The sequence below is a fragment of the Lissotriton vulgaris genome, chromosome 8 (genome assembly GCF_964263255.1).
Source record: "Lissotriton vulgaris chromosome 8, aLisVul1.2, whole genome shotgun sequence".
Lineage (NCBI taxonomy): Eukaryota > Metazoa > Chordata > Amphibia > Caudata > Salamandridae > Lissotriton > Lissotriton vulgaris.
This window is the reverse complement of record NC_141696.1, coordinates 1,577,720,418-1,577,734,986: the sequence shown is the minus strand read 5'-3', so window position 1 is coordinate 1,577,734,986 and position 14,569 is coordinate 1,577,720,418. Positions and strand designations below refer to the sequence as shown.

Here is a 14,569-nt window from a genome sequence, read left to right as displayed (position 1 = left end):
AGGAAGGCGTAAAACAGGTCCGAAAAGTGGCCATAGGCACTGTCCCTTAAACAAATCGCCCGCTCGATATTGAAGGGGTAGAAAATTCGGGAGCCTCCCGCTGCTAGCGGGGCTGTATGCAAGCATTCCTCCGCAATCGCAGTGTGGGTTTCTGCACTCGTGCAATCCACCCGGATAACTCGCCAGGCACATCCAACTCAGTACCTGCAGTCCAGTGGGGCGCGCGTTCCAAATTCGGCCGCATCTAATGGGAGTGGTCCGACCGGTTCCAAACAGCTGCTGACGCCCGGTGTCGTTCACCCGGCAGCCGGCCCCAGCGTCCACTCGAGGCCCCGGTCTCGGGTCCGCTGCGGGCCGCAAACTTCAGTCGGACATTACACCCGCTTGCAAAGGATCGCAAGCCTCAGGATTTCTCCACGGGCCGCCTGAGCACATCGGCTTCCGCAAAGTGCCTTCTAAAAACAGGATCGCCGGCAGGATAGACACAAAGAAGGAGACGGTCTCCGGAGCCGGGGGACTACACGTTCGATCCGGTCGCCATCTTGGCTCCTCCCTCATATTTCCTTTCTTTATCTTCCTTGCTCTGCTGAAAAAAATTATAGTTAGAGATGCGTTTTTATTTCTTTGGCATCCCTCATCTGTTTGCAAACGGAGCTGTCCTTTTTAACCATGGCGATATCGAAGCCATATTTATGAAGAATGCCTTGTTCTTTGATTATAATCGCTGGAATTACATTTGACCAAAACTCTACGCGGGCCACTGAGCAGGTCATTTTGTCAGGAAAAGAGACTCATTTTATTTCTCCTGTAGTTAACGATTAAAGCAGACCAATCCTATGTAACAGTTCGGCTTTTCTCCCTCAGTTCAATGGACAATTACCACTAGGAGATATGTCTGTAAATCCTAGCAGATTTGAGATTGAGCTTTCGGAATCATCCAGGAAATCTTGATAGATGTGCTTACCTTCTGTTATATGTTCTTTTGATTTTGAGCAATTTGATGAGAAATTAGGAGCTGAATTTCTGATTTTTTTTTCAGGTAGGAGCAGCCGTTTCAGGTATTGGGCCTGACCTCCACCCGTAAAGCCCCAATAGCCTCTCTCAATCCCTGGAGTGAAGACTGGAGGAGTTGCCCACAATCTGCCCCCATGGGGAGCATACAGCTCACTGAATGCCAAGGATATTTAAACAAATGGGATGGGGTCATCCCATCCTCACATTAGACCTCAAACCAACTCCTAAAACCCCAACAATCCTTCTGCCGCAAAGTTTTGGCACATGGGCCTCAAGCGCAGTGGTGAATTACAATTTCCTCTCACTTGCTATGGCGATGGTGAATGGCCGCACTATTTGGACTCTGGGTCAGCGGCAACCAGGGAAATCTACTAGCTCTGGTCATTTTTTAATAATAGACCCATAATGCCCTGCAAACCTCAAACTTTGGGTAAAATCCTGCATTTTCCTCACATTTCTGAAGGAAAGTTCCAGAATCTGCGGGATTCCACAAAATTCCTAACACACGGCGTTCCACACTTTTCCTGATATAAATGGCACCCACTTGTGTGGCTGGGCCTAGCAAACTTAGCAGCTACCTACAGCGCACAAATAGGTCATTTTTCATAACATAAATTTGAAGTCTCCGGGCTGCGTTTTGGGGCCTTTCTTGTTGTTGGAGATGCCACCTATATGTGGGTGCTGGCATGATGTGCCAGGGGAACACGCGTCATTTCTCTTTCTGCTTCATGAAAAAAGAGGAAATAGTGCCACTAAACACAGAACAAAAATGTGACTGAATTATTTATAACACACATTGTCAAGATCTAACTGTTCTCCATTTGCATACCACAATGAAAAATATATTGATAAGTTAGGGGGAAAGGCAAAAAGAGAATAATAGAACTTGTGTCCACAGGTATTAATTCATGTAGAGAATATATTGAATATTGTTCGCTATTTTATTTGTTTAATCTATTTATTGTTTATAGATTTTGATTTATGATCATTTGCAGGACACTATCTCTCCTGCCAATGTTTTATGTAAAAACATTAGTTTTCATGCATCACCATCAATAAACAAAGCAAATCTTGTTTAAAAATATGTTTGCTTTCAAGCTATTTTTTTAATTTAAACAGAGCATGCTTCGCCCTGCTGAATGTATGTATTTTACATACTCTGAAGTGTAATGTGCCAGTCACCACTGTCTAAAGTAAAGAGTGCTCATCGAGATGCAGTTTGCCATCTTTCTGTCGTGGCTGATCATTTTTTAAATTGGTGGGTAAAATACTTTTTTCTAACTATAGCGAAGCAGCAAATGGAGTGGGCCCAATCTCTTCTAGAGAGGGCAAAAAAATGGTGCCTTATATTTAATTTCAACCAATTTGCTGACAGCCCCCCCACCCCCACACACACATGCTAAGGCTATTTGGGGTCGTTCGCGCTTTGCCATCCTTACCTTTTGGCCCACATAAGTTATCCATGCCAAATTTGTGTCCTTTTTTCCAACATTCCAGGGATTGTGAAAATAGCCAAAATATAGCTACATTTTGAGTTTTTGGGAAAAATAGGAAAAAACTGCTCAGGAAAAAAAAAGTGTCTGTTTTTTTTTCATTAAAATGGCATTAACGAACGGTTTGATGTGCTAAAGTCTCCATCTTTGCAGCAGTCAGGAACATGCAGAGCTGAATCAAAAATCACATTTTTTATCACAGTTTCGGCATTTTTCAAAGTGGTAGTCCATTTTGCCTATTTTTTGTGCTTTCAACCTACTTCCAGTTTGTGTAAACCAGTGTGAAACCCATGGGAGATCCAGGAAAGCTGTATCAGCCAGGGGTCATTTGTGTAGATCCCTCAACGTTTTCCCAAAGAAACTAACTGTTGAAGACCCTCCTGAAGTACAAGCCCTCACACACACTATTCGTTCTTCCTCCCCTTCCAAGTTGGTCTCTAGGATTTATAATATTACGCAAGAAAACAGAAGGACACTGCTCTCGAAAGTGCTACAGGATTGGCACAGGGATTTGGCATGGGTAATTGGAGATAATTATTGGCAATATTGCTGTGAGGTGACCCGACGAATCTTGTTAAATGGCAGGCACTGCCTCATCCATTTTAAATATATCGATAGGACATATTATACCCCAGATAGGCTGCTTAGATATGGCTTGGGGGACTCGGCTTCCTGCAATCGTTGCACAGAGACAGTTGATAGTTTTTAGCATTTAGCTTGGTACTGCCCTGGAATATTAAAAGTTCTGGGAGAAAGTATTCCATATCCTAAACGAAATCACTGGCTCTCGCTTGCCCCAGACCCTTTTCTGACGTTGCTGGGGTATGATAAGGGAATTAAAAATTATGCTTGTTGGCTGGTGGTGATTGGCTTGCTACTTGCTTAGAGTGGTGTGGCTCACTGGTTAGAGGCGGCAGACCTGTAAGCAGAGAACGGCCCGGGACCAGGGTTCAATTCCCGACGCGGCAGGGTCGTGGACCAGGGTCAAAAGGGACTCGATAATTCTCGCCTCAGTGCCTACTCTAACCAGGGAACACAATAAGCAACTCTGGGCATTAAGCTTGCCTCATCTCTACAACGGCCCCCCACAGACGCCGGGGATGCCTGGTTTCACCTTGGAGATACCCAGAAAGGGACCATCTCACAGGGAAAACCAGGACGGGTTCCCCAGCGGTCTTCAGCGCCAGGATACTCCATGGAGTCGCAGTGCGCTTTACAAGTACACCCACATTTACATTTACATTTACTTGCTAAAAGGCGGGTGGCGATGCACTGGGCCAGTGGCCCGATCCCAACAACAAATGAATGGACTAAAGCAGGGGTCCCCAAACCGGTCCTGGAGGGCCAGATCCATGCCAGATTTTTAAAATAACTACATGTATCTCAATGGGGATATCCCAAAAATCTGGCATGGATCCAGCCCTCCAGGAACGGTTTGGAGACCCCTGGACTAAAGACATGATATACTGTAACACACAAACAGACGCATATAATGAACTTCGACCCCTACAGGCCAGACTGCGATCTTACTAGAAGATGTTCCAACAATACCTGATAGGTAAAGAAACAGGGGAACCAGAGGTTGCGGGAGATGGGGTTGCGCTTGTGAGAAGTTGGCCTGGTATATACTTATCACTAATTAAAGTGGGCACCTTGCGCCAGTCCAAACAACCCTTATTGATGATTAGGTTAAAGACCACCTTTATAGAAAGCTATCCTAGTGGTAGCTGTGGAGAGCAGCCTTCAGGCTAAGTCTCGAAGGAATGAAAAGCAGCTTGTTTTACCAGATCAGAACCTCCTGAATGACCAAATGAAAGGCGAACCAGACAAGTATTATTAGAACAAATATGTATTTATTACTAAACACTCTCTACTAACTTCTTTAGGATATTAAGCACAAAGTACACAATATTAAATCACTAGAACGACAGTAAATAGCACAATACACAGTGAGCCCCAGGGGGAGACAAAACCATATACCAAGAAAGTGGTATATCAACCACGACTTGACTAGACACAGTACCTAGAGCACGTAGAATCACTGGGACCCGAAGGAACCCACCCAAGGTAGTGACACAGGGGACCCACGGGGACATGTGCAGTGTGAGAACATGGGTGCAAGCTCAGTACAACTCTATGGGAAAGCCACGGATGGAATTTTAAAGTTTAAGGACACTTAGGAGAGGACTTTGAGCAAACCCTTTTAAACTTAGAAGGTTCTAAGACCAGCACCCATGTGAGCACCGGAGTACTCATGTTACCTAACCCAGGGAAGCCAGGTGCATAGGTGTCAAGTGGTGTCGGGAATCTGCATCGTTTTCAATGGCGAGATGCTGCAAAGTGCTGCTGCCATCAAGAATAAAAGTGTCTGGTGTGATCCAAGCCTGGATCGAAGCTGAGAAGAACCTGAAAGCAGAGGGGACAGAGTCTGGGTCACTTGCCAGTGACCAGCGACTCAGTAGACGAATGCTCACCGATGTCGGGTGCTTCAGGTGAGAAGAGGTGAAGCTTGACTCTGCAGCCACGGGGGCCAAGAGATGTTGCGGATGACCAAAGCCTGCAGGCAAGCTGTCCCACAAAGGATGTCTAGTGCTAGGGGGTCAGTGTCTAAACACCAACAAGCCTTGGCAACTGCAACCCACGCGGTCAGAGAAAAGATGCTTCGGTGAGGACCAGCGAGGTCCTGGGAACTCCCCAAGTGATGAAGAGTCAGGGCACACCTGGAGCATCCAGGAAAGCCCACGGAAAGTTAAAGTTGCCTTCTCAGGGACCCACAGGTCGACAGACCAGGGATCGCAAAGGGACTTGAAGAGGAATCCCAAAATACCAGCCCACGGGACACTCATGGAGTGTAGGCTGGTAATCTTTGATGGAATCACTGCTCGGGGTCTGCACTACAAGTAACCCAAAGCACAGCTTCAAGGATCGCCGGAAAGCAGATGCTTCTGCAAATAGACACGGTGCCCAGGGGTTCAGGTTGCACAGTCCAAACGAGGGATATGGGTCTCAGGTTTTCTGAGCTCACTAGTTGACCTTAGGGACACTTGGAAACCCACATCCTTTGCTGCAAAAGCCTTCAGAGTCCTCAGGAGCTTCGGAATTGCAAACCGGTCAGATGCGTCTTGGTGCCTGCGTAGCAGGAGAGTAACTCCTTTACTCCAATGGAGATTCTTCAGTCACCCAACGCAGTGTGGATAGTCAAAGTACTTGCTCTGGAGCTCACTGCACCCAGCATTAGAAGCTCCCATGAGCACATACACTTCTGAAGACAGTTGAAAACATGTCTATTTCTTAGATAACTGCACCACTCCACACCTGGCAACAGAGCCCAGAAAACAGTTGCACCCTCAAGTGCAACCCTCAGGTTACAACCCTCGGATTGGAAATAACCGAATCATCAATCTTCTTTCGATGGGCAGGTAAGCTAAGAAGGCTTGACCTATGGTTCACTCTGGCATTATATAGTCATGTACCCGCATATGTCCCTCAGATATGGGAATGCCCATCCCAGCAGATCCCTCCACTTCTCCCTCCCTCCAACCATTCCAGCACAGGACCACAACTGTACACAAAATCTCAGATTGGCAGTAACCAGCAAAGCAGACAGATTTCCATATGAAATCCATAAAGGGATCTTTAGAGCTGTTGAAAGCTACCAGCAGACTGAAAACCAATAAAAGTGCGTCTATCTCTCACACATCATCATCCTCCACACTGCTGCGGGTTGCATCCCATAACACAATAACTGCTATTCGGTGGGTCCCAAAAACCGATAACTGCTATTCGGTGGGTCCCAAAAACCGATAACTGCAAATCGGTGGGTCCCATAACACAATAACTGCAATTCGGTGCGTCCCATAATACAATAACTGCAATTAGAACCAAAGCAAAAGCAACATCCTTCCAGCAACACACCCTTCAAGAAGTAACGGGCCACATAACAGTAGTACACATTATATAAATGCCTCTATACAACACAACAATGTCCTTTTCCAACAGCCCTGTAATAATACAATGAATCCAAATTGTAGAAAATATGTTTTATTGGCAGCACGGCTTCACATCTGCTCAGGCTGAACTCCAGTAGCAACTACAGCCAACAGGTAGAATGCTGACTACAACAATCTATGTGGAATATGGAACCCACACGAAAGTATATAAAGCGCATGCTATGTGATGTACAATGTGAATAAAATATAACAGAGAATGTATATACATGAATATAATTAGGTATATTAATAACCATAAGATATAACATATCTCCCTTATAAAAAATATGAATGCAAACAATTTAACATCTAATTACCAACTATTTCCTTGCAATGCTTGTAACTAAACAACATCATTAAATCTTTTAGGAACGTTTCTTATAGGGTTGTTAACCTTAACTCTTGAAGCTACTGTCTCAACACATTGCCTGAAAACACGATCATTAGAGCTATAACTATTATTCTCAGGATCAATTAATTGATTTGAAAGATTAACAGGACATTTAGCTATTCTCCTGGTGTTCCATACTTTTCCATCATGAGCAATGACACTATTGCTAGAAACCCTAATTTGCATTGCTTTACCAAACTTACCAGAATCTTTATTGACCATACCAGGTTTCAAAACCTTAATCCAGTCACCAACCTTGAAATTGTGAACTCTTACCTTCCATTTGTTATCATACAAATGATTTGTTTCTTGTTGTTTGACTTCCACCCTCTTGGCAGTATTATGTACACATTCCTTATTATGCACCAACTCCTTGCATCTTTCTCTGAACCACCATGGACATACACTGGATGCAGGATCTCTTCCTTTTAGTGACTTGAAAGGGCTGATTTCCATGGTGGTATGTGGAGTGATCATGTATATCCTCAAACACTCTCTTAAATCACTCAACCAATCCCCACCTTGTTTTTGAGCATCAGAAACGAAGGTTTTGAGAACCCTGTTGAAAAGCTCAACCTGTTCCGTTTTCATGTGGTTCATAAAGAGAGGTAAATTTATGATTAATGCCACAATTTTTAAGGAATACACACATCTCAGACGAGGTAAGTTGTACACCATTATCAAATTTTAATGTGGAAGGACATATTTCCCGTGCATAAACTTTTTTGAAAAAATTAATCACAGCATTGGTAGTAGCTTTGGCCACAAACTTTACCTCAGGCCATTTAGAATGATAATCAATAATGACTAATGCCTAATGCATAACGAGAATTCTCAGGTAACATATTAAATGGTCCAGCTATATCAAATGCAACCTTTTGCCAGGACTCCTTAGGCCAAGTGACTATTTTCATGGCTGGAGTGTTCACTTTTAGCATCTTTTCACTGGACACACACTCTTTGCACTCTCTGACCACACAGTCAATAAACCTATCCATACCTGCCCACCAGAATAAAATTCTGATTAAACGTTTCATTGCCAAAATGCCTGGATGAGTTTTATGGGATAACCTTAAAATTGCCTCTTGAACTTCTCTTGGATGAATACATTTACCAGCTTTGACATTTCTGACCTTACTTGATGCCTATTGGGCCACCCTTCAAACACACTGTAACATGGAGGACGGTCTCGTGCCACCCCCCCCTGTCTCCTGCCGTGAACCTATAACCTGTGACCCCCCCCTCTTATCTCCTCAGCCTCAGAGTCTCCCGGAATGGACCAGTGTGGAAAAATACAGCTGTGATGAGGAGGACGACATCGGACCCTTTAACTGGATGGGCGGACGTATGGAGGAGGAGGAGTCACGAGTCCTGATAAACGTCGACGGTGATAGCACACAGGTGTGTTACTACACCGGAGGAGCGGACAGTACGTGGAAGGGAGGAGAGGCGTGGAGCAGTGTGTTGAGCAGAGCGGAGAGAGAAAAGGAGAAGTCGGAAGGAGCGGAGAACAACGAGGCGTGTGCTACCCCAGTGACATCAGGGACGGAGGAGCCGCCAGGACGAGGAGAAGATACGGACGAGAGGAAGGACGATTTGAGGAGAAAGCCAGGAGGCCAACACCACGCGTCGCCCAGCCGCAAACCAGGAGGGGTGTGGCTCTCCGAGGAGCGTACCCGTATCGTGGGCTGGGTGCGGAAGAAAGGCAGAAGCCTTACATAGTCTAACTCTGATTCCCGGGAACCCGACCCTTCACCCCTTTCACGTTTGTGCTAAGGTTGTGAGCACTGACGGTTTCCCTCACGTCCCCCCCTGTTGTGATATTGGTTAAAGAAGGAAGTACTGATACTTGCCTCTTTGTGTTTCCCCTTTCACCGGTGGAACTTGGGTCAGGACGGAGCCGACGGAGCCGACCCGAAGGAGGAGCCCGGTCCGACGAAGGGAGGAGGGACTACTCCGGAAGACCCGCCAAGAGAGAAGCCGATCCCCAAGACGAGGAGCTCCTCGCAAGACCTGCACTGATTTGTTGTACCAAAGAATAAATCCTACCAAAACCAAGACACGTGTCCTGTCTATTCCTCCCCCGATTGTTACACACACATTTTTTGAGGTTACTCAATCTGTCATCACATTTTTCACTTTCTGCCCAGAATTCCTCCTTAATTTCTTGATACTGAAGAACAACAAAATCTACCTCTTTAACAACATTGACTTCATCATGACTACATGGTAACCATGATAGAAAATCTGCAGTTAAATGTTTTTTCCCAGGAACATATTCAGTTCCATCCACCTCCTGTGGATAGTATATTAGCCTACGGTGTATGATCTTTCTGAGTGTAAACTTGCTACCCCAAACATAAATTCTATAATGTTCTAAAGCCCATACACATGCAAGTAATTCCTTTTCTATTACCGTATACTTACGCTCTGTTTCATTAAGGGTCCTAGATGCAAAAGCAACATTCCACTCATACATGCATTTCTTTTAAGATAACACGCTTCCCACACCATATAAGCTGGCGTCAACTGTAATAATGCATTCTTTCTTCATTCGGAAAGGTTTTACCGTAGGTGCATTTACAAACTCTTTTTTTATACTCTCAAAAGCCTTTTGCTGTTCTTCATCCCAAATAAACACAACCTTTTGCCTTAATAATTTCCTTAGTAGCTCCATTTTGGTGGCAAAATTTTCAATAAATTTGCTATAATACTCGCACATTCCGGCGAATGATAGCAGCTGGTCTTTGTTATTGGGAGTGGGGGCATTGATTATTGCATCAACATTTGACTTCTTTGGAACCACTCTGTCTCCAGATAATGTGTGACCTAAATATTCAACAGAATGTTTAAACAGTTTACACTTATGAGCTTTGAGAGTAAGACCATGACTGTCTAATCTTTTATATACTTCATTTAAATGTATTTCATGTTCTTCCTCATTCCTTGAAAATATCAATATGTCATCTTGGAAACATTTAACATAGCAATCAGTATCTCTAAAAATTTGAAACATCACTCTTTGAAATACTGATGCCGCTGAGGCCAAACTGAAGGGCATCCTAGTAAATTGAAAAAGACCTTGCAAAGTGATGAATGGTGTAAAAATGTTTGATTCTTCTGTGAGCTCTATCTGGTGGTAAGCAGATCTCAAATCCAATGTAGGAAATATTTTGGCACCTTCCAGCATGGAGACTACTTCATTATTATTAGGTAGTGGATGACAATCTATTACAGTGTTAGCATTTAATGCTCTCAAGTCCACACATACCCTGAGTTTTTGATCTGGTTTGCGTACTAAAACAATGGGGGAAACCCACTTGGAGGACTCAATAGGTTCAATAATTCCTTCCTATGATAAATCTTTCAACATCTCTCTTAAATAATCTCTTATATTTATGGGTACCCCTCCTAGCTTTTGTTTAACAGGTACTCCATCTTTCAAAATATTTTTTTGTGTGAAACTTTTAAACTTACCCAATTTGACACAAAATACGTTGTTATAAGTTTTTATAAGTTTTGTTTCCCTATCCAAACCACTACTATTTTGGTTAATGACAGCAATACTATCCATAGGTTCTTCACTTAAAGATACAGGTTCCTTAGACCGTGGATTGAAAATTATACCTAATTTCCACTGGTCACGCCACCCTAGCACATTCACTCCTCTCACCGCAATATATAACTTAATCTGAGCACATCTTCCTTTGAAACACAACGTTACATGTAAGAAACCTTCTATTTCCATTCTTGAACCATCAAAACTTTCAGCACAAATGTCCGATGGTTGTAGTTTATCATAATTACACATATCAATTATTTTTCTTTGAAATAGTGGGTGGTAATAATAGTCCAGGGCGATCCAGAGTCCACTATCAGTTCTATATCTGCTTCCATGACGCTAAAAATACATTTAGGAGATTTAAGATCTACATCAGGATCTTTATTTAAAATAGACACAACAAAGCCTTTCTTTTGTTCTGATATTTCATTAATGCTTGTAACTTTGTTTATTTCAATAGTACTGGGGGCATTTCGTGTCTGATTGGGATGATGCTTCACATCTCTACAAACACTTCCAAAATGTTCTAATCTACCATACACTCTACAATCTTTATTAATTGCAGGACAACTTGGAAAGGAGGCAATGTGGAATTTACATCCGCACCTGTAACAAAAGCAGTGATTACTGAAAGTGTCATTTCTCCTATTCGAGTAATTGTTGACAGGTTTTGAAAAACTTTTCCCAGGTGAAGTGTCATATTTAAACTCACTCTTACATTTTACAACACAAATCTCCTCATCTTTGGTAGATTTATCAGACTTCTGTTTTACAATATCCATCCATTTTTCCGATTGGTCAGTGGTTTTCGCTGTAGCAATTTCGTCTGTTAAATTACCCATGACCCATACATTTTCCTGAGTCTTCATATTTTTTACATCTACAATAATTTGGTCTCAAATCATTTCATCAGTAACACCGCAGAAATTGCAATGCAGGCTCAAGGATCTAAGTGCAGTTAAAAAATCATCAAAGGATTCTTCCTCCTTTTGTGGCCTGATATACAATTTAAATCTGTTCAATACTATATTTTCAACGGTTTTAAATCTAATCAACATATACATTCATATTGTCTCCACTTCCATCTTGTGCAACAAATTTAGGAAGAGTTCTAAAAATATCCTGCCCCTCCGAGCCTAAACAGTGTAGTAAAATACTTTTCTTTTCCGCACCCATACGCTCACCATCTATAGCTTACATATAAGTGGTAAATTCTTCTTTCCACTTTGACCAAGGCATTGGTGGATTCCCTTTGTTTTGTAAAAATTTGGCAGGAGGATCAAATTGCATTTTGCACACATTTGTAAAAATGTAGGTTAGGAAAATGAGGTATGAGACACTATTTGCTTCTTACTCTCATGATAACCTTTGTTATGTAATCCATACAGCAACTATTCTTTGCCTGACTAACAAAGTTTTTACTTGCACAACAAGATCTGTGTAATCGAATAAGATATTAAATTGACTCACTCAAAAGTGGAAAAGTATCCAAATGTCCAGTGTAATATTCAATTTTTTTCCGATGAAAATGCACCGCTGTGGAAACTTACCGCTAAATACAATCTGTACTCAGATGCAGCATAGCGCGTTGATGCATTTTCAAGGCAACCATCAAAATGGCCGCCACATACGTTGCACGCACAGGCAGCGTGGTGATGTATGAACGCTTACCTGATGCGTGTTCTTACCTCAAAGGCTCCAGAGTGGAACGCAGCATTTCCTGAACTTGGTGACGACAAAATGTTGGAGTCAGGTAAAAGTCTGTTGCTTGTTGATGTTCGAATGTCAGGCAAAAGTTGCGCAAAAATAATGAAAATAAATTCAAATGGGAAAATAGGTGGAGTTTCACCTCACTGACTGCTTAATCCTCATAACGAACGCCTTAGCAAATCGTCGGTCGACAGATCCATAGATAATGTTTAATATCTGAATAAATTGAACAAATTAAAAAAAATCCAACATAGGTTCCAACACACTCCGTTCCCATGCTCCAATGTAGACAGGAGTGTTTTGATGATCTTCAACTCGTCGCCATTGTAATAATGCAAAAAATCCAAATTGTAGAAAAGATGTTTTATTGGCAGCACAGCTTCACATCTGCTCAGGCTGAACTCCAGTAGCAACTGTAGCCAACAGGTAGAATGCAGACTACAACAATCTATGTGGAATGTGATGTACAATGTGAATCAAATGTAACAGAGAGTGTATATTCATGAATATAATTAGGTATAATATTACCCATGAGATATAACAAGCCCCCTTCCAAGTGGATCCCTGCTTGGGGATCACCCTTGGACTACCATCCCCAAACAGAGGCCCACCCACTAGTCACCAGGAAGTTTGTGTTTCACCTGGACATGGGCATGTGCTCCGTCCAGGGCACAACAGTACATCTGCCCCAGGGGGCAGGGCAGAACTGTATACCTGCCCGGGAGGGACCAGTGGCAGAGAGCCCACCAGACACCAGAGAAAAGATAAATAAAAATGGGTTGGGACGGCTCTCCCAGGCATTGTGCCAGTCCCCTATCCCAGAACATGCCCAACAGTTGCCCTTGGTGGCAGAAAGCCCACTAAACAGCAAAGAATAAAAGGCAGCAAAAAAAATATTACAGCAGGTATCAGCCATGCCCCCGCACCCTAGAAGTGGCCCAGCAGTTGTTGTGCCCCTTCCTAGGGGGCCGACTGTGGGGTTTGAAACTCAGTCTGCCCTCTCAAGGGGAGGGGGGCAGAAAGCCTACAAGACACCAGGGGAGGGGAGCCCACCAGGCATTGTGCCTGATCACTATTAGCAAAGCCCCAACAGCCTCTTTGCCCACCCCTGCCCCATTTAGAAGATACGTAACAATTTGCCCCAAGCTGTCACGTTGGAGTAGGAAGCCATTGGGACGTCAGGGAAACATTTTTTTTAAAAGAGTACCCATCACAAAAAGGGCTCAGCAGCTTTTCTGCCCCCCTCCTTCCAGGGGGTAGACTGGGTGTTTTCCTTCAGTCTATTCCCCAACGTGGGGTTGGTCAGAAACGCGACCAGACAGAATCAATCATTTTTTTTTATTTAGAATTTTTTTCAGTAATCAGTAAATTTTATTTGATCCAGACCTCAACTGAGATCAACAAATACAGAATTCAAATTATTATTAATACTCTTAAAAATGATTAAGATGAAAAACCTCTGCTTTTAAAACACACTATAAAATGGTACAGTAGCAATATTCTACCACCAACCCATACAACATCCGATAAGGATAAGATAAGATAGAATCTTCTGATTGTGCTTATAACTCAGAACAGCTTCAGAAAGCTTTTTAAAAACTTGAACAAGTTATGGAAACAAATTCATTAACAGGAGAGTTACACAATGTACTTAAATCTTGGGCCAAGAATGCATTATACTTTAATTGGATTTGAATCATATAACGTTGTCGAGCCGCTACTATACTCACATTGGGACATATTAATAAAACGTGAAGCAAATCTTGTAGGCCACCTTTGCATAATTCACATAAGCCTATGGGGTTATTAGTACCTTCCCAACTAGCTAAAAATATTGCTGAAGGGAGTATACCCAAACGTAAGAGTAGGATACAATGCCTTATTCCGTGCTCTAGTTGAAAACGCAAATATGGAGCATAGGTTTTAAATTCTATTTGTTCAGCAAACACTTTGTAGTGCTTCAGTTGAATGCAATGCTCTTTATCAGATTCATAACTGATTCTAGGGGCAGATGTTTTAAAAACAATTTCAAGTGTGCTGGGGACCACTCCTGTAAAAGTGCAAACGTGCTTTGAGAAACCTCAAAGGCCTTCACCATATTCCTATTAAAAGTATACCCAGACGCTTCCTCTCTAAAAGGCTCCAATTTTAACAGATATCTTAAGGTGTCTGGTGATGCATGTATTAAATTGTACGCCCACCTAATAATATTCAAAAATACTCTGGCTGAGATTCCCGTTGCAGATAGCTCAAGAAGTAGGGCTTGAACTGGTACCGACTGCGACACTTTTAACAATTTTCAGAGTATGTGGGCACATGCATCATTGTCATTTGCATTCGCAAACGAGGCGAATCGCAAATTTCGGCCGTTTGCGAATGCAATTGACAAAATTGGGATGCATCATGTTTT

General features: G+C 42.8%; 1 protein-coding gene across 1 annotated transcript in view; it reads right to left on the bottom strand.

Moving 5' to 3' along the window:
• Window positions 1-9,375: 9,375 nt before the first annotated feature.
• The window catches only part of LOC147700464 (uncharacterized), a 28,555-nt gene continuing 23,361 nt past the window's right edge, over window positions 9,376-14,569 (bottom strand). The window contains exon 2 of the mRNA XM_086936318.1: window positions 9,376-9,716. Within this exon, the coding sequence (XP_086792444.1) occupies window positions 9,376-9,716 (341 nt within the window). The remainder of the gene's footprint in view (window positions 9,717-14,569) is intronic.